Here is a 25,678-nt window from a genome sequence, read left to right on the forward strand (position 1 = left end):
AGCTTGTTTAGTAAAATGAGTTTAGTCTCTAAAAAGGTGCTCTTGATACTTTTCCTTCATGTTAGCTTTCATAAAACAAACATAGCATGTTATAGCTCTTCTAGTTGGTGTAATTTGTTACCTTCCCCGAGTAAGCAATTACGGAGTTGAAAGAACTTACTGATTTGAATAATGCCAGTATGTTTGCTATATTCCTAGGACCTATACAAGTGGGCATGCTGGTTTCGTCTGGATGTTTAATGAATGTCAGTAACTAACTAGGTCTGTATACAAGAAGCTTCAGGACCAGTCGTCTCTCCGACAAAATTCTTTTAGGAGGGCTGTTGTAGGATGAAAAAAGAAAGAGAGGGTGAATTTTAGACTTGGTGATGATAATAGCTATTTTTTCCATCTGGTAATGAATTTATTAATGGATGATTAGCATTCTGTATTGTGGATATATTCAGTTCTCTAAATTGTGTGGGGGAAAGCCATGCACGTCACAAGTGCTGTTTCATATAAAATTAGTATTCAGTGCTGCCAATCTCTGAACAAACCAGTTGGGATTTTAGCCCAAATGTTACGAGGGAGAACAAGAACAAAATGTTGGCTATTAAAAATCTTTTAAGTTATGGCTGAGAATAAATGGCACACAGATGTTCTGAGATTGACAGAATTGCAAAGATCATTTTTTAATGAAAGATAAGGTTTTTATCTTCTACTCTGGAGATGAAGCCAAGTTTTGCACACACAAGCAGTGGCTTAAATTTTATTTTGTAAGGATTATTATTTAGATTAATTGTTGAAAAAGACATAATCCACTTACGAAAGGCTTAGGTTTTAGCTGTTGTACTGCTTGGTTTGGATGCAACACAGTATTTATTCCTTTTCTCTTAAATATTCCTTTTTGATTGCATAGATTCTTCATTTGAATCAGGGAAGGATGGCCGACTGCTCTTGATCGTTTACACAAACTAAAGTAATGGCAGTTTCTGGAGCATCACTATAAACAGTGTCTTATACTTCCATTGAGTACTGAAGGCAGTTACGCAACTGAGAGGGTGATAGGAGGGAGAGTGTCCTATGCTGGGGTGCAGAGCAGCTCCATTTCTGCAGGTGGCCCCTGGGGAATCCAACACAGTGATGCCCTTTCTGTAGTCCAGACCTGTTAAAAAAGATGGGCTGGTGGAGGGTAAGAAAGCAGGGTGAAACAGGCCATGAAGCATTCTTACACACCAACCACCCCCACCCACCCTTTTCTGTGGTGTTTTTTTTTGATTGTTTGTTTTGTTTTGCTTTATTCTTTTGCCTTTTATGTAATGAAGTATCTTAAAGATTAGTTAAGATTAATGTAGTTTGACTTGTGCTTATACTATTTCCTGTTTGTTTCTGTGCTGGACTTAAGTCTCTTCAGTTATTTTCTGGAAGGAGATAATTTTATGCAGTATGAGGCTCCCATCTAATAAACTCTTGTGGATCTTTACTTTCCCCTCCTTGATAGGTTTATTTTATGGGGTTTTCCCTTACTTAAGTAATCTAATATTGACTGTATCTTACAGAAGCAGCTGATGCTATTGTAGTATGTACAGTGTAGTCCCTCTCTCCAGAATCTATGATCAAATGCAGTTGTTCTTTGAAATGCCCAGGCAAAATTTTGGGCACAAAGCCCCAGTGACCTGGACTTTTCAAAGAAGAAAATCTGTATGTTAAGAGAGGAAGCTGACGCTATAAAGCAAGACAACTTGAAGACTTAACATTGATCAGTGGAAGAACAAAAAATAGAACTTGCCAGATGGGATACTGTGTTGTTTGGAAAACTCTACCTTTGCTGTGTGCAGTGAAGTAATTTGCTGCAGTTGGCTGCACATTTGAACAATGCTAGTTCTGTTCTAGGATTTTACTAGGTAGCTGGTTACCTGCTTGCTCTGGACAATGTGTGTGCATCTTTATCCTAGCTTTTACAAGAGCCAGAATTCTGAAGGGATGTGCAAAGTTTTGAAAAGTTAGTGTGCAAAGAGGCATGGTGATCTATTCTGTAGTTAAGCTTTGAAATTTAGGGCATTTAGGCAGCTGAGAGGTGTGCTTGTCTTGTGTCATAAATGACCTAGTACTCCTCTTTTGGCTTGTTTAAGTAGGCATATGTGGCGCTTTTTTATTTATTTAATTTTTAAAAATCTTGGTTGACATCCGACTTGGCTTTTATTCTTCCTAAGAGCCTCATTTTCCACGCGGTCAGACTGCAACATCTGGAAGCCATCTCTTTTTTGGCAGGGAAAGAAGTTACAGGCACAATGAGGTATAACTTCTACTTTTTGTTAACTTACCTTTACCTTTTTAAAAAAATAAATTAAAACGAAACAATTTTAAAGATGCATGAGAATTTCAAGTGTGTTTTGGCAATGCTCAGGAATACTGTTGGGCAGAACCATTAATGAGTAATACAGGTATTTTGTCTTTAATAAGGGTAGTAGCTGCATTTATTGTACAGTTGATTTGGTTTTTCAGTGTTTTGTAATGCATTTATGGATCTAAGCCTTCATTTTACTGGACAGTGTAAATTACTGAATGCCAATATAAAAATTTATGCAATTCAAACCATAACAGTATACTTGTATTTCAAAATAGTATTTAACTTACTAATTAATATTAAATATGTTGATGTTATTAATGGTACTTTAGTGAGTGGTTGTAGTTGTATGACTGTGAAGCATTGCAGCAAGCTCTTTTCCTTTCATAATAGTTGTTTCACCTATTTATTTAATAGAAACAGCAGAGGTCCAAAAAACACTTTTAATGAGAGTGGGATTATTTGATGATGAAGTTGAGGTTGGCAGAGTTCTTGGGGTGGTACAGAGGTCCTTGTATGTTATTAACTTCTCAAGTCACTAAACTTGCTGTAAAGTCTAAACTTCACTTTAGGTTTTAGCTAAAATTTTTTCGTATGCCTTTTACATATCTTTGCACCCTCCCCGTAAAGCCATATTAAACTTTTGCTTTCACAGCATTAAAGTGTGAAAACAAATTTTGCTTTCTCTTTGCTGATGTGTACATTACCTCTGGGAACTGGTGTTTTCCATATGCTGGGCTGTTTCCTGGCTAGTCTCCTCAGACTCTGGCGGTCACTATCAGCTGTTAGTTGGGCTTCTCATCTGAAGGCTGGAAAGTAGGTGTATGTGCAGTCTGCTATATAATGAAAATGGAGGAAATGTGTGTGAAAACGAGTAAGGAGAAATCTTTGAGGAGACAGCTAAGACTCAGCAGGTGCCTGGTGAATGTACAGGTGGAAGGTGCTGTCTCTTGCATGGTGTGGGCGACAGGTTAGTGCTTACCTGCAGGGCTGCCTCTCCCCTCGCAGGCAGCCAGATGCACCAGTGGGGGCCCGGCTGGGGATCTGATCTGGATGTTGCTGCTCGCTCTGCCCCATCGCAGCCACAGAACAGCAGGCTGTTGGCTGTGGCCCCTCCCAAGGCAAGGAGAGGAATAGTAGCATTAGTTATGCAAGGACTCCAGTTTACCTCCTCCCTTTGATATACCTGGTTCTGCATCTCAGCAGAGCTCTGCCTCTGCTGATGATGCATTGACATTGGCAAAGCTCTTCACTGGCTTAGTTGTAAAGGTGTAGAGTTCAGCTGCCTCAGCTACTGCATCTTGTGTGGCTGCAGCAGGAGTTGATTCAGTTGGCTGATCCAATAGAGATCTAATCATGGGGGGAAGAAATAATTCGTTTTCCTAATTTGCTTGCTACTGTTTCATTTGAGTGCTAGAAGGGATCAGAAGCTTTTGTGTTGTGTTTGGAGAGTGGGAAGGAAGAGTACTGCTTTCAGCAGCCAGCCTACAGTGTCTGAAAAGCATGTTCTGAGATGGCTCTTTCCCACTTAATCAGCAGACTCGTTGCATGAACTAAAAAGCAAATACCATAAGAACTGAATAAAGGGCAAGCCATGGAGTAAAAATGATACTGTGAGGGCATAGTATCAACAGCCACTGTAACATGACTTCTTCATTATTTTGAAAGATGAAGATAGATGTGTCGAGAAGGGTATAAGAGCTGAAAGTTAAAAAAAATAAATTGTGAAGAAAGGTATTGAGAAGAAAAAACCTGTATAAATTAGGTCAGTTAGATTCTTTGTTGGAGTGTTAACTGCTCGGTGACTTCGTTGCCACAAACTGTGTATACAGCCCATGTCTCTGTTGGTAAGCATGTAGATGTAAGAATGTTGATTGATGATGTCCAGGTCTTCTTGTAAAAGAATTACAGGACTCATTTGTTAAGCAAACAGCACAAAAATAACCACACATCTAAAGGTATTAATTGTATTATTGTTCAGTTCAGTCTTGATTATGCTATCATAATATGATCAAAATTGCTGATGTGATTATAACTAAATCATGTTGAAGTGTAGTTGTTGCAAGATGGAATGCTACTTGAAGTGTGGCTTCTATATTTTACTCAAATTACAGAATTACTTTATAGCCTGTTGGCAGCTGAAATATTAGGCTGTGTAATATTAGCAGAACTCAAACACGTAGAAATAACACACTCTTTCAGGCCTGTAGGGGAGGAATACCATGCAGTTGCTCAAAATGTTGCTTAAAAATCTGCTTATGAAGATGAATGCAAAAGTAATATGAAGAAGCATGCTTATTTGGAGGGGGAAAAACCACAAACAACCAAACTTTTTTTGATAAAACAAAAGTTTAGACATAATTTAGTTGCTCAGAAAAGGAGTGGGGTTTATAATGTAGTTGGTAGCAGCTTTTTCTTCTAAAATAGTTCAGAGAAAATACTGGACATACTTCTGATAGCAATTTAAATTTTATCGGAGTAGCATTTTAACTGCTGCATAAGTGGTTCTGAGGCATCAGCACCTCTCATGGATAGATAAGTAATTCAGGGATGAACTTCAGCATCACAATTTTAGAAGTTCTAATATTCTGAATTAAGAAAGAGAGGTCCTTTATTTTACGGGCAATTAACTGAATTACAGGTAGAAAATCAGTATACCTCTGAACAGCTATCCCACGTTTCCACAATCTTTATCCTGCCCATATAGCCATTTTAAAACTTTGCATTTCTGTCTTGCCCAGAAAAATAGCTGCTTTACTAATCTGCCTTACAAAACTTCCAGATAATAGATGTCAAGCAATGGCAACAAAAAAAAACCCCGATCTACCTGAAACGCCTCACTGTGAACATGGTAACTGATACTCTAGTTGTATTATCTATCTAGTTGTATGTTTAGTTGTATTGTTGCACATACAGAAAAGTATGAAGCACAAGCTTCTGGGAGAGATCCATGATTCATTATGTTTTGTGTGCATGTATATAGACATACTCCCTTAACAAAGACTGCACACTGAGTGACACTAATGTTTGTTTAACCTATCTGTGCATGCAGTAGACATTGTGAGAGAACAGGTAGCACTCAGCAGCTGCTGGTTCCATATGTGTTATTGTGTGAATTATGCTGATGAATGTTGTCAACTTATGCCAGATGTCAACATTTGGCCAGTATATTTGAGTTAATCACAACCTACCTCAATTAGTTATTAATGTATTAGGGAAAAATAGCATTTTAAAATACAAATTTGTTTTCCATTGAAGACACATTTAAGTTCTTTGTAGTGTTTCATGTTTAACTTTCATGTTTATCAGTCAATTACTTTAAATAGAAACTCCTGTTGCATTTAGAGTTGGTAACATTACATATGATTAGTGTTCCTGTACTACTTCTGTTCCAGTGTTTTTTTAGTTCATTAAAGTTCTGTTAGCAAAATCTTGCATGGTGAGGTATAATAAGGGGACACATTATTTCTGATATTAAAATGTATTTTGAAATTCATCTGCTTGCTTTTGAGAACAAAATACTGAGACTATCAATAGTACAGCAGCTGTATGCATGTATATCTTTGGAAAAGTCATTGAATCAAATGTATATGTGTTTATTTCCAAAAAGACACAGGAATCTTGTGGTGTCTTTATGTAATCTAAAAAGAAATCTAAAGGAAATGTGCTGCAGTATTATTACAATTTTAGCAGTTTATTGCAAAGTTTATTGCACAGAAATAACTAGGTCAACCTCTGGATGACCTGTCTTTTGGAGTTTCTTCTGTTAGCTTTAGGCTAGAGCTCCACCTTGTGATCTTTCAGCAGGATACATTTTCTTTTTTATAGTTAATAATTAAATTATGATTTCACAAAGTTGAGTGACTTTGGAAAGTGCTCACAGACTTGAGGTTTCAGTATCTGCTTGGGAAAATGAAAGTTGGGATCTGTGAACATGAAAAAAAGAACTGAAAAGGAACTGCTTTTTACAATCTACTTCAGTTTAGATTCAACTTATTAAAATCTGCTTAGTAGAGTACATTTGGTAGATAATGTAGACTTCCATCATTTGGAGTGGCATCTGCAAGAATTTTACTTGCCTCTTCAGACTGCACAGTGATGAACTGACATATTTTAAAAGTCCTGATAGGATGCTTATATGGACCATTTTACTTGCCTGTTGACTTTCCAAACTGGGTGCTTTGAATTGAGTCATCAAGTATGTGCATAAAGAAGACATGACCTTAGTCTTGGAATTTCCAGAAAGCATTTACTGAGGTCAAGGATAATGGGGAGTGACCAATGGCAGTCTTTTCCCTTACCAAAGCAAGAGAACATCAGAATTGGAAAGTGATAAATTCAAAGCAAAGAACATGGCTGTCAGCAGCATGGAGTTTGGCTGTGAGAGTTTTGTGTGGAATACCATTGCTGTTGGAATATTGAGTTCAAAAAATAATTGGAAATATCAGTGGAATAAATATTGATAAGGGATTATAAAATATAGGGACTCTGACTGAAAAAAAAAAAAACCAAACACCACAAACCCCGAGTTATTTCTGGATGCTGGAAAAGGTATTCCTCGAAAATGTTGCTAATGAGCAAGCAAATTTATTCTTCCTTGGAGCAGCTTCTGTTGCCCAGAGGAGCTGGGCATGCTGGGCTCTGTTCGCCCTGCTGTGACACATTCTGGATGTATGTAAATCCTCTAAAATTATCTTCTACTGGGCAAGTGCAAGGGGTTCTTTGGTCATTCCTGGAGTTTGACACTGAAGATCCCTTACAGTGTTCATAGAGTCATAGAATGTTAAGGGTTAAAAGGGAATTCTCTGGGTCATCTAGTCCAACCCATGTGCCAAAGCAGGATCACCCAGGGCAGGCCACATGGAAACACATCCAGGTGGGTTTTGAAAGTCTCCAGAGAAGGAGACTCCACAGAATGTCTGGGCAGCCTGTCTCAGGCCTCTGACACCTTCACAATAAAGTTTATCCTCATGTTGAGGTAGAACTTCCTATGTTCTAGCTTATACCCATTGTTCCTTGTCCTATTACTGTGCACCACTGAAAAGAGACTGGCCTCTTCCTCTTGACACCCACCCCTTAGATATTTATAGACATCAGTAAGATCCCCTCTCAGCTTTTTCAAGACTAAACAGCCCAGTTGTCTCAGCCTTTCTTCATAGGAAAGATCTTCAAGTCCCTTAATCATCCTCATAGCTCTCTGTTGGACTCTCTCCAGGAGATCCCCGTCTCTCTTGAATTGGGGAGCCCGAAACTGGATACAGAATTCCAGGTGTGGTTTCACCAGGGCAGAGTAGAGGGGAGGAGAACCTCCCTATACCTGTTGGTCTTGCCTCAATATATTCTTGCAAGGCATTCATCTGTAGCTACCAGTTTTCATAATCCAGTATATAGTTGCACTAATGAAGGCCAAGTTTCTTCTTCCTTCAAGAAGAATAATTCTTGAAACATACCTTAGTAGCATAACACTTCAGCATCCTGCAAGAGCTTGCCATTTCGTTCCTGTTTTATGAGGTGATTCTGACCAAACTGCCACGTTTCCTCTCATGCTTGCTTTGTACTAAGATGAGCAGTTCTTACAAGAAATTCAAGTTGATATGAATTGCAGACATCTAGTTTTGTGGACTGATTTATTTGGCTTGTTTGATGTAGAGAATATATACTTTAGTTGTTTAACCATCCTTTTTCATAGCTTTGTTTCTAATTTATTTCTTTAAATAAGAGTAAGAGTCTTTATTGAGACTTTTTTGCAGAATTTGATAGGACAACAGATTTGCTTTTCATAAAGGGAGTTAAGAATGTGTTAACTGTGGTTTACTCACCTTCTCTTTCAGTACTTTCAAATTTTATGGAATAGGTAATTTTTAGTATTGTAAATGGGTAGCATTAATGAGACAATACAAAATGGGCATGTAAGCATCCTAATTGACACATTAGTATGTGTTTTGCTTCTTAACTATGAAAAATGTAAACTAGAAAACTTCCAATAACATGTTGGTTGGTTGAACTTTCAGCTGATTTTTTTTTTCCAGTTTCTTTTTTCTTCTCCCCACCTCCAGAGGTGCACCCTCTGAGAAGGTTGACCAAGGCACTGAAGTGTGGTGTGGTATTTTTCCAGGTTAAAGTTGCTGAAAGGAACCATATCAAATCTTAAAAAAATAATCTGAAATGTAGGGCATTTTGATATGTTGCCAACTGTGCGTATAGCTTTATAGACAGCCTGGATGGCATGCTACCTCCTTGCCACCAAAGAAGGGAGTTTTAATCTTCCCTCCCCTGCTCATGGCTACAGTCTTGCATTTCCTGTGCATTGACTTCAGATACCTGCTGTTGAACCAGTTCAACTTGATAATCCAGTGAAAAAAAATTATTGAGGTATATTTTCCCCATTTTATTGCCGAGTTGAATCAGGTGATGGTGAGTGGCAGAGCTTACAAAGATAAATGGCTGGGGAAGGGGTGTTACCGTGCCCATGAATTAATGTTTGCTAAAAAGAGTGTAGAGACAGAGCAGGAAGGGATGAAACGTGCTGGTCATGTGCCACTGTGGTTTTAGAGAAAGGAGGAATGGGGTGACAGAGGTTGCTGCCATTCTGCAGCAGCAATGTTTTTAAAGCTTTTATCTTCTGCTGTGTTCTGGTTGGAACATGCTTTAGTAGTTGCAGGCTATCTTGAGATTCACCCGCCTATTTTGAACCTCCTCTCTTTTTGCCACTATTTCTTTCCACTCTGGTGGAATGTGTGAAATGTGAAGAAAGACAACTTAATGAGTTCAGGGTTTATGGTTTCTCTCAGCTCTCTTAAATTGTGGAAGCTACAGTGGCCCCTATCATTCAGAATAAGCACTTGCAGGAAAAATATGCAGCTTCTATCTACATGCTCAATTGAAATGCAGTCTCTGAAGCATACCTACCAGACATTAAGCAACATGTGCTTAGCATGCCAAAATTAAATCTTTCCCTCAAATCAAAGCTGTCAGCAGACTTCGACTCTGGAGGTTTTTGCCTTGCTATTTTATTTTAAAAGTACCTGCACATCATGCTTTTTTAATTTAATCTTATAAAGGTTATCCTGGGGCAGACCATTGACATAGAAAACTTTAGTCTGCATGATTACATCTAGTGTTTAAAGTATACAGTGAGTTTTTTTTCTCCCTTAAATACAGGAAAATTAGCTAAATAACAAAATTCATAAGTAAGTGGCAATAATTATAATTAAGTTGAAAAGCCAAGTATTTAACTATCTTGTTTTTCTGATAAAACATGCTGTTTCTGATCTTTTTCTTTATAACATGTGGAGAATATCTTTTGCTATTAGGCTTTTCAAATGCTTTAAATGTTAAAACTGTTCTAAGTCTGTTTTATCAACTCAGGAAGATAGGGAGTTGTCAAACAGCTCGTTATAAGAACTTGTTAGAAGAACTTACCTTTGTGGAAAATGTTAAGGAAGTTTACAAATCGGATGTACTAAGTTGATAAACATAATGTCTTAAATGTACACATACTGTGCTTTATTTAAATTTATGGTCAAATCTGGATTTGGTTTGGTTAACCAGAAATACCCTAGTGTTGGTAAGTCTGGGCTCTGTGTTGCATGGTATTACAGTTCAAATTTAAATATAGTATATATCTAGAAATAAAAGCTAGTACTTGCAAGGTATTAACAAAAACCATTCCAGTTTGCTTATCCTATTCAGAAGATTTTTTTCTTCCCGAATGTTTTGATATTGTATTTTACTGTGATACTTTTTAAGATTTGTGGAGGTACTTTGTAGTAAAATAATGAGAGGAGTAAAAGATATGAAACATAGAATCATAGAATGGAGTAGAATTATTCGAGTTAAAAGGGGCTTTAAAAAATAATCTAGTTCCTACGCCCCTGCATGGGCAGGGACACTAGACCAGGTTGCTCCAAGCCCCATCCAACCTAGCCTTGAACAATTCCAGAGAGGGGGCATCCACAACTTCTCTGGACACCCAGTGCCAGTGTCTCATCCTCAGGAGTATTTTACTAAGATCTGATCTAAATGTATCCTCTTTCAGTTTAAAACTGTTGCTACGTGTCTTTGTAAGAAGTCCTCCCCCAGCTTTCCTGTAGCCCCTCTGGGTACTGGAAGGTGGTCTAAGGTCTCCCCAGAGCCTTGTCTTCTCCAGGCTGAACAACCCCAACTCTTGCAGCCTGCCTTCATAGGAGAGGGGCTCCAGCCCTCTGATCATCTTCATTGCCTTCCTGTGGCCTTCCTTCAACAGTTCCATAGCCTTGTTAACACAGGGGATTCCAGAACCTAGACACTCAGGAGAACAGAATAGAGAAGAATCAGCTCCCTTGACCTGCTGGCCATTCTTCTTTTGAGGCAGCCCAGGACACGGTTGGTTTTCTGGGCTGCAGGCACACATTGCTGGCTTATGTTGAGCTTCTCATCAACCAGCACCCCCCAAGTCTGTTCTCAGTCCATTCTCTGCCCACCCTGTATTTGTGCTTGGGATCGCCTTGTTGAACTTTCTTGTTGTTGTTGTTGGTTTGTGGTTTTTTTGTGTGTCTGGGTGGTTTTGTCTTTAAACAGGGAAACGCTTGGTTGGAAACAGCGGGTGGTGTGAACTAAATTTTCTGTTTCCAACTTTTTTACCCCTTTGTATGTAGAAGAAATTTCACTGTGTTTATTTGTGTACTTTATTACAGAAGTTGTCCACTACAAAGGAAGAAGGAAAAGTAAGCTTGTACTTCAGACTGGTTTTTGAATATCTTTCTAATACAGTGGTGTTCCAGAAGATGATAAAGAAATGATAGCAGCTCCAGAAATACCAACTGATTTTACTCTCCTTCAGTAAGTGTTTTAAAAATTTGTAGTTTCATTTTTAAATGTAGCGTGTGTTTTTAGTGTTAACACATATGGTTGGTTTTCTTTTGGAAATGAGAAAATAAAATAAGGGAATAGGATTTTTTTTTTTTTTTTTTTTTGCTATTGAGATGTTGATAAAGCGTTTTCTGAATTCTTCCTTGAATATATAGCATTAATGAAAATTAAGATTTTGGAAGTGCTTAGTTACTTTAAATAAATATTTAATCTTTGCTGGTAGAAAGCCATTGTGACAATAAACTTTTCGGTTGATGTGATGTATTACTCACTATTTTGTCTTTCAAAATTAAATGTTTGAATAAGAAGGTCTTTGATTAGGAATACCAAAAAATGTTTCTTCTTTGAAGACTCATTATGGAATGAGAGGAAGTGGTTGAGGTATTTGCCCTTAATAACTGGGGCAGGTTGCCTGGTACTTAAAATACCCAACACCAAATGCTTTCATTAAAGCCATAGACTTAGCTGCCCCCAGGCATCTGCTCCTTGGTGTTTTTTGACATAATTTTATTAGCTTGCTTGTCTTCCTACAGCTATTAAGAAATATGCATTTGAATTTCCAAGATTTAAAATGAGGCATAGATTACATTTTAGTTATAAAAATAAAAAGTAAATTAAAAATTAGTTATTTTAAGCAGACCAAATGAATCCAATTCTGACCTTCTAACTGTCAAGAAATTGGCATGAATACATTTCAACAGACTGATGAAATGGATTAAATTGGTATACAGTCTAAAAAGACACAAAGATGTGATGTATCAATGAGGTTGTGTGGTTTCTCTTTTTCCTTTTAATGAGAAATAAAGGTAAATTGGAAGATGGTTTAATATGAAATACAGTTTCTACAGTCTCAGATTTGCAATAGTGAGAGACCTTAGGTCTATGGATTGTTTTGGAGCATTTCAAATAAATACATAGGAATGGGTCTCCTGTGCCCCATGTCATCTCTATGATTGCATTGATAAATTTAATCAGGAAGTGTGTATCAAAAGTTTGTGATGGTACCTGGAATTCATCATACTGCATGTATGTATGTGTTAAAACAAGATCTAGTAGCATCATTCAAGTGTTGTTCTACAGGAAATGTAGAAATAGAGAATAAATAAGCAAAGCATTCTCTATTAATAATTCAGGTGTTTTCACATCTACACCCCATCATTGTTGGCGAGAGAGAGTTTGTATATTGATGCAGCATATTTTAATAAATGGGGAAAATTAAATGAGAAAGTTCATAAATTGTTAAACATCTCCTTATCTTACAAGCCTAAACAGAACTACAGGCTATCTTTTTGGTGGAGAAACCTCACCTACGTTTCTTTTCTGTACCTTTCCACATAAGTACATACCTCCTAACTGTTTAATTCCTAACACAGCATGGAGAGATCTGCTGAGACACATTGGTTATGAGGGAAGGTGGTGATTGCTTGTTTTCCTGTTGGGCTTTTTATTCTCTTATTTTGTTTATGTATTTGTGGCAGATATTTGTTGTGCTCCGTGCTTTTTGGGATGGTGTAATATTTGTCAAAAGCCAAAAGCAAGGCTCCCATTCTGTTTCTATTTTTTAGCCAGCTTGACATCTCTTAACCTTCCTAGCTGGCTTTCTTTGCAGGTAGATTGTTTGGGGGAGGCTGGGTGGGGTGTGGGTGCACGGATATGCTCTTGCCTGTTCCTTAGCAGTAGACTTAAAAAAACCAATTTCACTGTTAGGGTTGACTTACTGGACTGAGAGCATGATGTGACTTCATTCCGTATATTGAAGAATGTTTCTGCTTAAATGTATAAATAATTTGTCTTTCTATCTTTGCAGGGAGTCTGAAACACACTTCTCTTCCGATACAGACTTTGAGGATATTGAAGGAAAAAACCAAAAACAAGGCAAAGGAAAAGTATGTGAAGTTTATGGGGATACTGAAACACTTCTTTTATGAACTTAAGAGTTCAGTACTTGCTTTGAAGCTGAATGAGCTAAGAATATGTTCTGAAAATGCAAGTGTTCTGTGAAGAGAGTTCATATTTGTATTTGCATTGAAATGCTCCATCTGGAGTATTTGCATGATATTTCCTTGGTGGAGGAGAAAAAGATGAGCATTGATTTGTTTAGTGTCTCTGCATTTGGTCCATCCTATACTTAAATTTAGTGCTAATACAGTCTCTTTGGTTGATATCATTAATTCTGGTTCTCTCTTAATTGGGAAAGTGAACAGAAGCCAGTAATTCAAATTAATTTTTTTTTTTTTTTTTTTTTTTGGTTATTAACTGTCAGGAGATCACATTGCCCAAATGGGAGGTCTAAACCCCATTACTAGCCCTTCTCTCCCCTCATCAGATGGGTGTCCTCCCTGCCTGGGTGGTGGCTTCTGCCCTCTCATGGGCTTGGCACCCACCACAGTTATTCCATTGCCATGGCTAGCCTGGGCTGTGACCACCTTGCTGGGCACCCCATCTACCTGAACTGGTACAGACTGTTCAGCTATTAAGAGGTGGTGATAAATAGTTTTATTTAACAGTAATTTCATTTCTGTTTAATCTTTTTCTGTAAGTCATACTTGGTTTGGGGAATCGAATACAAGACACCTGTCTGCTTTTCCTCACCCATGCTTGCCAATGTGTGCTCGAATTAAAAACCAAAAGGTTAATGAGTTGCAAAGGAGACTTTGTGAGGTGTGTTAAGGGAATTGCCATAGCAGTTTTAAATAAAATCTGTATAATTGTTTTACAATTTAAATATGAGAAAAATCTTTGTGTCATCTACTATCGCTAATCACATTTTTAGTTGCTAGATGATTTTAAATGAGGGAAGGAGGACATGGAACCCATGGAATTCTTTTTGGTCTTTGTATCACTCAGGATTTTCAACTTGGGATTTTAAGTCTGGTTCCTGAAAATGAAAGGCCTTGTGTATAGTTGTCATGGTGTGAATAGTAACTTTCTTTTAATCACTACATAATACCAAGTTAAAACTTCTTGTGCATGTGTGTGATTGCAGACCTGTAAAAAAGGAAAAAAAGGACCAGCAGAGAAGGGGAAAGGTGGAAACGGAGGAGGGAAGCCTGGTGGTCCAAATCGGATGAATGGACATCATCAACAGAATGGTGTGGAAAACATGATGCTGTTTGAGGTAGTTAAAATGGGCAAGAGTGCTATGCAGGTAAGATTTAGGATATCTCTATGGCTTGGATAAATATTCAATTCAATATAGCAATATTTCCCTGTATGTAAGAATTACTTAAACAAAGCCTAAAGTAGTTTTTTCTTCAATTTTTTGTTTTTAGTTCCAGATCAAGATTTGTTTAAAAAGTTATCTTTTTTTAATTTATTGTTAAGATTTGAATTTGAACAAACGGATTTTTTCATTTCTAAATGTCAGGCATAAATAATCACATATACAATAACGAAATTCAAACTATGATTCAAAGTGAATTTTCACTATCCTAATTGAAGAAAGATTATTTTAGATTACATGATTTAAAGTCCTTTTTCTGTGGCTGTAACTAAATACAAATGGGGTTTATGCCAATAGTTGTCATAGAACTTAACAAGAAATCTGTAGTTTCTTGTAGGTGCTCCCAGGGATTATCTGGTATTACCTGAAAAGAAATAACTTCTTTTTTCTCACCCAAAGTAAAATCACTAGCTGCAACATCAGGACTACTCTTTAAATTTCCCCTAAGTTGACTTGCTAACGTATATTACGACACTCTTAATTGGGTGGAATTTGGGTTAAAGAAATTTTAACCTGTTTGAAGTCTCTGCTCTAGGAACTGTCTTCACGGCATGTACTAACAGGACTGAAGTCAGTCAATGGAGAAATGTAGCACTTTTTCAGAAAATTAGTTACATGGGTACATCAGTTGCCTGATTGTGTGAATCTTTCAGTGGAGCAAGAGTTAAATTGTAAGCCTGTCAGCCATGAAGCCTTCCTGCTGACTCACTCATGTGACTTCCTCAGCAGCGTTGAAGACAGTATCTGGGACTGAAAATCTAGAGTTTACAGCTTCCGATACGCCTGCAGGAAGCAGGGTCCATATGCAGTTCTAGCAACATTTGTAGGCTCCTGCATTAGAGCTGGGAACCTTGAAGCCTGAATTTCTTGGCAGAAATTTAATTCAGACTTTAAAAAAGAACAGACTACTTTGGTGTATTTGCACAGAGAATTCTGATACCTCCATCATTTGTTTTGTTCTGCTGTATTTAAAAGCAAGTGGAAAAAACTTCTGTATACTTTGTGTGTGCTACATTTTCAGCCAGTTGTCAGCAGTTGTATCTTTGTGACATGTTAACTGTTTAAAGTGATATACAGTAACAAAAATTTGCTTTCCAAGAGTAAAATGGACCTTTGCTAGGACTGATTACTCTGTTGAATTGGATAATTAATACCTCAGTAATAGAGTGAATATTAATTAATTTTTGGGGGGGTCAAAATTAAGGAGGAAAAAAGATTCTTGTATTTCTAAAGGTAACTACACTTCAGCACTCAGTGTAAAACATTTTCTCTGTGGCCCTCAGTGCTTTCTTACCTGAAAAGATTTTGATAACTTTTATTTTAAATTCTGTTCCATACCTTCTTCTGAGTAAGCATCTTTTCTCTGGCATCTTTTCATTCACTGAGATAAAATATTTGGAGAAACTAATGTGTTGGGAGTTTTTGGAACTGAACACCTAAACAATATCTTTAGAGAAGCATCACTAGAAGAGAAAAAACCAAAAAACAACCACAAAAAAAAAACCCAAACCTGTTTCTGTAAAGTATACCAATTATTTTGGCATTCTTCCTAAAAAAATGTTACTACAGGACTATATGGTATTCATGTGCTTATGTTTAGGTGTTAATTTCATACATTAATATGTTTATTCTTTTCTTGAAAACTAAAGTTATAGCAGCAAGGGATCGTTCAAAAATTTTGTTCTGTATTAATCAAAAACCAAGGCACAAGAATCACTTACTGGAAAGCAGTTAAATAGCACTGAATGTCTTTGATATATGACAACTAAAAAGTGCCTTTATATTTGTTTCTTTTCAGTCTGTAGTGGATGACTGGATAGAGTCATACAAACATGACAGAGATATAGCACTTCTTGATCTCATTAACTTCTTTATTCAGTGTTCAGGCTGCAAAGGTAAGATACCAAAGTGTTTAATCATCCATATAAGTAATATTTCAGTAGGATTCTCCTTCTTTGCTTTTATACGACATGTACTGTAGGACTGGTCCATCCCTCCAGCTGGTTTACATTATTATTCTCTGCTCCTGCTGGTAACTCAGAAAACCATCTCTGTTTTTAAACATTAGTAGTTTGGCTTGTTCAGTCTTGGAATTCTAGTTTGGATTTGCCTATTTCTTTTAATTCCATATTTTAAGAGTGTTTCATAAGATTTGTAGAGAAGCTTTATTTAAAAGATAATATGGACAACTTCATGGTAGCGTGTTTACAGTAAGATTGTATTTCCATATTTTATTTCTTTATTTTCTGGTTTTCTTTCCTCATTTTCACATCCTCCATTCTTTTTCTCCTCACTTTCTTTTGAAGTGGAGAAGGTAACTTACACTTACCCTGCAGTGTCACTGTGCTTGGTAAGAGTAGGACTTGATGCAATTTGAGCTGCTCAAGTGTTTCTCTGTCCTGATAAACTTCTAAAGTGCATAAATCTCCAGAAAGCTAATAGCATTCCTCAGAGTTTATCCATGCTTTCAAAAGCGGTGACCTTTTGATTATCGTTACCAAGTAGAACTAGAGAAACTTTTAAGACTGAGATTATCCTTGCCATGAATTTTTTTAGTATAGTTGCAGTAAACCTTAGAAGATCTGTTTGTTTTTATATCACCATTTACACTTTTAACAATCTGAGGCTAAGAAAAATAGAAATTGCCTGAAATCAGTGCTTATTACAGTTCAGAAGATAATAAATAGCAATAGTACTGTTCAAAATTGTTTTACACCGCTTAGAAACTTGAGTCTTGAAAGGTAACTTTATATTAGTGTAGTGTCTCAGGTATTAAGAGGTCTGGCACAAGTGTCTTTGACCTCTGAATATGAGTGAATGAGTTCCTTTTAGAGGTGTGTGTACAAGCACACACAAAAGTATTGATGCCGAGTGCTTGTTATACGTGGATGCTAAAATAAAAAATGTGTACCTTCTTAATACATGTATAATCTGTAGGTTAGCTGAAAATGGATCATTTGTACATTGTAGCAGGAGATGTGATCTGTCATCTGCCTCTTTCATATTAAAAGTGTTAATAATCTGATATCTAAATTGCAGGAGTTGTTACAGCAGAGATGTTCCGACATATGCAGAATTCTGAAATAATCCGAAAAATGACTGAAGAATTTGATGAGGTAATTTAATGAAGTGCTGATAATGTGTTGATACAAATTGTTTATTTTATCTGTCCTAATCTTAGTGGATCACATGGCTACAGGTTTCTTTCAAGGGTAAAGTCAGCTGCAAAAATGGCAAGGCTTCTGTGAATGAAAATCTTGAACTTCCTTATTTCAGTGGATTTGTAAGAACGGGGAATAAAGCTCTGTATGTGTATAACTTTTTAAATTAATGGTTTAAGAAATCAGTGCCAACTTTAAATTTGTGAACAGTGGGAACTACTGCTGCTGTTGAGCTGTGTGGGATGCCTCCCTCTTCCTGTTGTGTATGTAAGGCCTTTTAAGTAATCTTTTATTTTTAAAATGGTTGCTAAATTTATTTCTGTGCTTTCATTAATCTGCAAATGGTGGGGATCCGAATTTGATTACTCTCCAATTGAAGACTAACTCTTTGCCTTTCATGGAGGTTATAAATACTTCTACTTTCAATTGTCACTTTTTGTTCCACTGAGTGTGTTGATGTGAGATGTGTGGGTGTGTGGAGTCTCCGTTGCTGGAGACATTCAAAACCCACCTGGACGCATTCCTGTGTGATGTGCTCTGGGTGATCCTGCTCTGTTGGGGGGGGGGTGGGGGGGTGGACTAGATGATCTTTCGAGGTCCCTTCCAACCCCTAGGATTCTGTGATGCTCTAATTTCCTCCTCCCTCCCCCCCATCACTTCACCATTATTTGTAAAGGTTCCCAAATCAGGAGAGGAAGTCACATTTGTTACATTCAAGGTGTTCCAGTAGGTCATCCCATGACTTCAAGGATTTTCAGTCTGATATGCAAACTTTATCATGGTTCTGAACTGAGTTTTCCTGAACATGTTATCTAACCATGTGATGGTTCATTTGTTCTAGTGTAACGTGAAGCAGATTTGTAAGAGGTAGGAATTCTAAGGCAGTAAGACAGAAAGAAGAAATTAGTAGTTACTTTACTATATCTGATTATGTGCAGTTTTTAAGGTAGGACTTGTGTAAATGTCTCTACAAATAACAAGCCTGAGCTGCAACATGGATGTGTATTTGTGTAATCACATTCTCCTAATGTGTTGTTTTTATGGCTTTGAAGATTTTGGCTTTAAAGTTGTAATCATCTCTTGTTAATTAAATAATTAAATAACTTCTAAGATGTTTGAAAGAGTTTCCTGTTTCCTTTTTTGTTGTTTGTTTTTTTTTTTAATAGGATAGTGGAGATTATCCACTAACTATGGCTGGTCCCCAGTGGAAGAAGTTCAAATCCAGTTTTTGTGAGTTCATTGGAGTACTTGTCCGACAATGTCAGTATAGCATCATATATGATGAATATATGATGGATACTGTCATTTCACTGCTTACGGGGCTGTCAGACTCCCAAGTCAGAGCATTTCGGCACACTAGCACCCTGGCAGGTCAGTGGATTATATTTATCTGTGTATATTATGTTCTGTGTTACACAGGAAATAATTGTTCTGGTTGGACTTCCTGATATTTGACATTGAACTTAGTTTCATTGTGTGATACAGTTTTCATCTTATGTAACTTATTTTGGTACAGCTCTCTTACCTTGTCTTTATTGGCTTCCAGTACTGAAAAAGACAGCATTATTTTGAACCTTCTTTACCTGCTGTCCATTACTTAGGATTTTTTAGCTTTAAGTCTAGTGGAGAAAGTAAATAGAAGGAAACTTTTAAGTTGATTCTACAAGCTTGTCTTTGTTCACAGTAAAGGTGCTAGGTATCTTTTTAACCTCAGATGCAGTTGAGGCTGTTCATGCTATGCATTAATTCAAACAGGAGTCATGTTTTAGATTGGATGCAATTTTTACTACAAATTTAAATTGTGCTGTATATTGAGGTCATGGTGCAATGTCATTCAATGTCATTCAAAGTTGCTTTTCCATCCATAGTTTTAAAGAATGCGTCACTGGTGGTCCAGTCACTTAAGTAATTGTCCTTTTTATGCAAGGTTTTTTCCCCCATATCTGTTAAATTAAGAAATACCTTAGGAGTGAAGTATGGCCTGTTGTGAAGAAGTGTGTCGGTATATGGACAAAGGATAAGCTTCTTGGATAAGGAAGTCATACACTCAGATTGATTAATGAGGAAGGGTCTCAGATGGCATTGTGCAGCAGTCTACTTATGTAAGGCTTATTACAGCAGTTTTAGTCTGAACAGGGTGAATTTAGACTGTATGGGAAACTTGAGGTTTTTGCCACATTGGAAATAGTTCTCACTAGCTTCAGTGGGACTGGCTGATTGACAGCTAGCTTCAGTTCTGGCTCTGATCAGTTGTTCTGTTTCATTGATCATCTCTCTGGAATATACATGACTACACTGCACATTAAGCTCCTGCTGTGAGACTCCTACTATTGAGAGAGGAACAAAACTTTTTATTTCAGGAGAATATACTGTTTTTGCTGTATCACCCATTGACTTGACTGTTGTACCATAGGAGTAATACAAGTGCTAGTTCTTAAAAAAAACAAGTTTTTACTATTTTCTTTCATTTAAGTTGTGCCTGAGTTAAAGTTGCAGATATGAGATTACAGTTTGTATTCTTCAAGACTGTATAAAAACAGAAACAAAGTCCTTGTTATCCATATTTACTGTTACAGTAATTTTGGCATCTATGATTCACTCAGATTTGATCTTTTCATCTTTATATCGTTGGACATAACAGTGTGCAACAATGTTTTTATATATCTTCATGTCATATGCCTTATAAACTTAATACTAGTGTTACACGTTTAATAATGTTGTGTGTACACTCTGCTGATGCAAGCCCTTTTCATGCCTTGTTGTTACAAAAGTCCATAAGAAAAGCAAGTGTACTGCTGACCACCTCCTGGAATAGGCATATTTGTCTGCACCATTTTTAAAAGGTTTGATTAAGAAATAAAAGCACAAAAAAACCCTATGCAAGTGTATTTTACATTTTTGTCAGTCCTCTGGCTTCTAATTGGCTAATGTGCTTTTTTTATGCTGCTGCAAATAGAGGAATATTTAAAGAAAAATTAAATTGAGAGAGAGGAATGGTCTGATATGATGGTGTTCCTGGTCTAAGATATAACCTTTTGAAGAAAAAACTTCTGGCATATTTGAGGTTGAATGATTTAGTAATGGCATTCTACTGATTCTCATAATGGAATCCTTTTAATATTTCCTGGGCTATGTTTGTAAGTCTTCAATCCCACCTTCATTTTTTGGGGGATGCATATCCTGTATCTCAATTCAACAGTAATGCTTATAGTATTAAAAAATTGAAAGAAAGAAAAGAACAAAATGTCAATGTTTTATCTGTTGTGTTGATAAGTAATAATGCAGTGTTTGGTAAAACACTACTAAAGTTTGTGTGTCAAGAAATTTCCAGTGAATATATTTTCATAAATGCAGAAAGGGTTAACCGGAGGAGATATCAAGATTTTTACAGTTTTTCTTAGATCGGGTGACCTTTTAAATAATCCTTACACTTTTAACTTCTTTTGTAGCCATGAAGTTGATGACTGCTTTAGTGAATGTGGCATTAAATCTTAGTATTAACATGGACAACACACAACGGCAGTATGAAGCAGAACGAAATAAAATAATTGGGAAACGAGCTAATGATAGGCTGGAACTCTTACTACAAAAAAGAAAGGAGGTTAGTGCAACTGTCTGTGGCTGGTATGCATAGTATGAATGTTCAGAAATGACAATAATTGATCTTGTTCTTGAATTTGGTTGGGCTTTTTGGCTTGTGTTTGGTTTGGGTTTTTTGGTTTGTTTGTGTAAAGGTGGTTCTTAGTCCCTCTGTTTCATTCTTTAAGTTGTTAGTGTCTTAACTGTATTTGTTGACTAGTTTCCTAAACTGAGCTCAAACATGAAAAAAAAAATTACCATACATTGGCTGGTTTTGGCTTCTAGGGAACTCAGGATCCGTTCTTCGTTTGCATCATCTCTTTTTAGATTACATAAAGTTTAATGTAAAGAAAGAGTCCTTGTAAAGGAGTTCACATGATTGGTTATTGTTCTAATAATACATGTCCATAAAACCATAATAGATGTCTTAAAAAGTAAGGGTTTTAAAAGTTGCTGGAAAATTAAATCAAGTCTTCTTATAAAGAATTTAAGGAGCACGTGGAAACCTAAGATATCTTTGTCACAGTTGAAGAGCTATTTCCCAGTGGTCAGAATTACTAAAATTTGTATGCTGTGGTAGATAAAATTCCTTAAATAATAGCATATTGTACTATGAAACAGTTTTGAGAGTATTTCAGGAAAGGATTTAATTGCCACACTTGCAAATGTTAATTTAGTTGGCATCAGCACCATCTGATCTGACTGAAAGTGCTGCTCACTGTTTGTGCTCTGTTCATTCTTTCAGCTTCAGGAGAATCAGGATGAAATAGAAAACATGATGAATGCAATATTTAAAGGTGTTTTTGTGCATAGATACCGGTAAGTTTTTCTTAGTAAGTAATTTATAGCTTCATTAACTTATTTTAGAACCTGGTGACAGAATATTTCTGATTATTCATCTGGTTGATCCTTTTTCTTGCTTTTCTCTACAGAGATGCAATTGCTGAAATAAGAGCTATCTGTATTGAAGAGATTGGAATATGGATGAAGATGTACAGTGATGCCTTTCTCAATGACAGCTACTTAAAATATGTAGGGTGGACTATGCATGATAAGGTAAGCTGCCTTGAGGAAAAGAAACAGAATCATGAAGCATAACTGCACGTTTTTGGTTGCTCATCTTGCCAGACTAAGTTCTGATCTCTTAAACTATTTTAATCAGTCAGTGCTTTTCTTATCACTCTGAAGCACCGGCATTTCAACATACAGATATATAAACTAGACTTTAATAATTTGAATGGTTTTAGAAAATATATATAGATTTGTAAGGAAATGGCTTTTTCTATTTATTTATTGCTGATACAGACTTCTACTTGATAATACTAAACTATTTAAAATTAAGGATTTCACATGGAGTAATCCAGTCATATAGCCTAACAGTTTCTCTGTTTTGCCAGGTAAAGAAACTTTTTAGCATTCTCAGCTAGCTCTCAAAAGTCCCCTTTTGTGCTGATGAGGTCTTCAAGCTGTTACTTCCTTGCTACCATCTAGAGATTATTCTCTGCTTGGAGTGGTCGACAGATAGAGTTTACAAATAATCCTTGATTTCAGTATTGAGTCTTGTCTCAGTTCTAAAATTGGAGACTTTAAGCTATGGAATTTGAATTGGAACAAATAAGTGATGCTCACTCATTCCTTGCTGTTCATGGGTTTGGTATCAAAAAAACAATAACCTCTGGCAGTGGAGTGATAATCAACTGCATGAAGTTGTCCTAGACTTTTGAAAAGTATTTCTGCATCTATATCTTAAAACATCTTTGCTGCCTAAGTAGATCTTGTACTTTAAAATGAATAGTTCTCTCTATTTTGTAATGCTGATCTAACGAGATGGTTGTTAATGAGGTAGATGCTGCCAGTTTTAAGTGAAAGGAAACAAAATTGTACATACCTTGAATATTTAGAGTACATCTTTAATGAATGGGACTAGTGTATTTTGACTTACAGAGATACTAACTGCAGTAAGACATTGAGGTTATTTGGTTTTGTATTGTGGTTTGGCTTTTTTTTTCTTTTTCCTTCATAGCCTTGTTACAAACATGATTATCAGTAGTGTATCTTGACAGTGTTTAATCTTTATTGTTGAATTATGACTACAAAAAAGTCTTGTGTGATTTGAAGATCACATCTGTATCCTATACTTGACTTTTCATTCCATTCTTAATTTTATTTCAGCAAGGGGAAGTAAGACTCAAATGCCTAACTGCTTTGCAAGGGCTTTACTATAATAAAGAGCTTAATTCCAAATTGGAACTCTTCACGAGCCGGTTCAAGGTTAGTGTAACTTCATATTTTTAAGTATGTATTAATTTTTTAAAAATGTGTTACACTTTTTTTTCCCCTCCTTGAAATACTTTCTTTTGTGTTCTTAGGATAGAATTGTGTCTATGACTCTTGACAAAGAATATGATGTTGCAGTCCAAGCAATAAAATTACTCACTCTTGTTTTACAGTAAGTACATATATACCTCCTTACCTGACCTAAAACAGATAATAAAACTTAAAGGTATTTCTCATACCTGTGGGCAAGGACACCAGCTTGACAGAATTCAGATAATCAAACATCTCAAGAAATGTCTATGCATCTTAAAATCAGACAAATCAGAATTTCAAAAATAATCTGGCTAGAATAGTGCTGTTACTTTATACCACAGTAAAGTAATTGTAAAGGCAAGAAACTTTAAATTCTGTCTCCCTAATTTGAAGCAATTGTGGAATATCTGAACTGAAGAAATACAGAATACATTGAACATTACACAGTAGCTAAATTTTTGAGCATAACCTTCTAACAAATGCTCATACTTGCCAGTAATTTTTTTTCAGGAAGACTTTGAAACTGAGCTGTCTTGTTTTGGGTTTTAGGATGATCAGTTAAAGTAAGAGATTTAGATTGTCCTTAATTTCTGTCTCCCTCATTAGAATTCATAATCTATTGACTCAGTATTTTTTTTCCTTCTTCCCATCCCAACCCTAGGAGTAGTGAAGAAGTTCTGACTGCTGAAGACTGTGAAAATGTCTACCATCTGGTTTATTCAGCTCATCGGCCAGTAGCAGTTGCTGCAGGGGAATTTCTTTATAAAAAGTAAGATGGAGAAATAATAATGAACTTCTTGTTCTCTGGATTTTCATGTGTGCATTAATGATTCTCATTAGTTTTAATTAAGAAAAGGAAAACCAAATTCTGAAGTGGCCTTAGGAAATAACTTACAGAAAATGTAACACTACTGTAGTCTTAACTGTTGTCATTTTTCTGAATGGAGAATACTAAGTTTGAAGATCACTCTTTAAAAGCTTATACCTACAGGAAATATAATAAAAACATCCTTCCTTTGTTCTGTGAAATGTCTTAAAATTCTCATTTAGTTTGATACATGAAGCATGTGCTTGCCTAGAAATAGTAGGTTTCCATTCATAGTTTCCCCATGCCCCCACCCCACTCTTCAAGTTGGGTAATGTGACTGTTTCATTAAATAAACAAAACAGTGAATCAACATCTTTATCAGGTGTATAGGAAAATAAAATCCATCTCATACTTTTCAGAACTTCTTCTAGTATTTATTTGCTGCATTAAAGTTGCCTGTGGGGAGGTTCAGAAAGTGTAGTTTGCTGAAGAAGAGCATGGGACTTTCGAGCACCTGCAGTTATCACTGATGTTTGCTATAATTATGCATTCCACTGCAAACAGTTGCTGAAATACCAACTCAGCATATATGAGATTGTTCAACTGATACTTGTCTCAAATTACTTCCTTTCAAAAGAAAATGTGAATCCAAGCAGAAGGGTATTAAGTGTGTGTTTGCAAACAGCAATATCCTGATGTGAATTGACAGTAGCAAACTTAATCTGAAATTTTTTTTTTTCTAGGCTTTTCAGCCGCAGAGATCCTGAAGATGATGGAATACTAAAAAGGAGGGGAAGACAAAGTCCGAATGCTAATCTTGTGAAGACATTAGTGTTTTTCTTTTTGGAAAGTGAAGTAAGTTGAGTTTCAGGGTATTGAAAGAGGCTGTGAACTCTATTCCAACAAATATTTTTCTGCCACTCTTAATGCTAATATATAGGAGGAAGAAAACCATGATTTATGGGATTTTAAAGGGAGAGATGGAAAAAAACAACAAACCCCAATCAAAAATCCCCACAGCTGCCCACCCCGCACTGCTCTTTGTAGCAGTTAGTGTGGATTAATCTTTTCCAGTTGATTAAAGAAAAAAGTCTTAAAGTCTTCTGTTGAACCAGAGAGCTCACAAACTTTTCTATTTTCTTGCCACAGACAGGAGGCAAGTAAGAATAATACCCTGTATTTAGCAAGTTCTGTAATGAACTTTATTGCTGATCAAGAAAAATTCATAATCTGTTCTTGTTTTAGTTGCATGAACATGCTGCTTATCTTGTGGACAGCATGTGGGACTGTGCAACAGACCTCTTGAAGGACTGGGAATGTATGAACAGTCTTCTGTTGGAGGAGCCTCTCAATGGAGAAGAACGTAAGAGATTTTGTAGATCTTCCTATTGCTATACAATTTCTTTCAGCCTTGACTTAAA

The 25,678-nt window shown here is 36.4% G+C and overlaps 1 protein-coding gene across 5 annotated transcripts in view; it reads left to right on the top strand.

Annotated features, from left to right (window-relative positions):
• STAG2 (stromal antigen 2) overlaps positions 1 to 25,678 on the top strand; it is a 76,429-nt gene that overhangs the window by 27,661 nt on the left and 23,090 nt on the right. For all 5 annotated transcript variants that reach the window (XM_051630048.1, XM_051630050.1, XM_051630047.1 and 2 more), the window contains exons 2-15: positions 11,002 to 11,146; positions 12,984 to 13,062; positions 14,163 to 14,324; positions 16,198 to 16,294; positions 17,439 to 17,515; positions 18,727 to 18,931; positions 21,010 to 21,161; positions 21,885 to 21,958; positions 22,072 to 22,195; positions 23,312 to 23,410; positions 23,509 to 23,588; positions 24,111 to 24,218; positions 25,001 to 25,112; positions 25,503 to 25,620. In XM_051630048.1, the coding sequence (XP_051486008.1) occupies positions 11,103 to 11,146; positions 12,984 to 13,062; positions 14,163 to 14,324; positions 16,198 to 16,294; positions 17,439 to 17,515; positions 18,727 to 18,931; positions 21,010 to 21,161; positions 21,885 to 21,958; positions 22,072 to 22,195; positions 23,312 to 23,410; positions 23,509 to 23,588; positions 24,111 to 24,218; positions 25,001 to 25,112; positions 25,503 to 25,620 (1,531 nt within the window). In that variant the 5' untranslated portion in view covers positions 11,002 to 11,102. The remainder of the gene's footprint in view (positions 1 to 11,001; positions 11,147 to 12,983; positions 13,063 to 14,162; positions 14,325 to 16,197; positions 16,295 to 17,438; positions 17,516 to 18,726; positions 18,932 to 21,009; positions 21,162 to 21,884; positions 21,959 to 22,071; positions 22,196 to 23,311; positions 23,411 to 23,508; positions 23,589 to 24,110; positions 24,219 to 25,000; positions 25,113 to 25,502; positions 25,621 to 25,678) is intronic.

Source organism: Apus apus, chromosome 12, assembly GCF_020740795.1.
Source record: "Apus apus isolate bApuApu2 chromosome 12, bApuApu2.pri.cur, whole genome shotgun sequence".
Lineage (NCBI taxonomy): Eukaryota > Metazoa > Chordata > Aves > Apodiformes > Apodidae > Apus > Apus apus.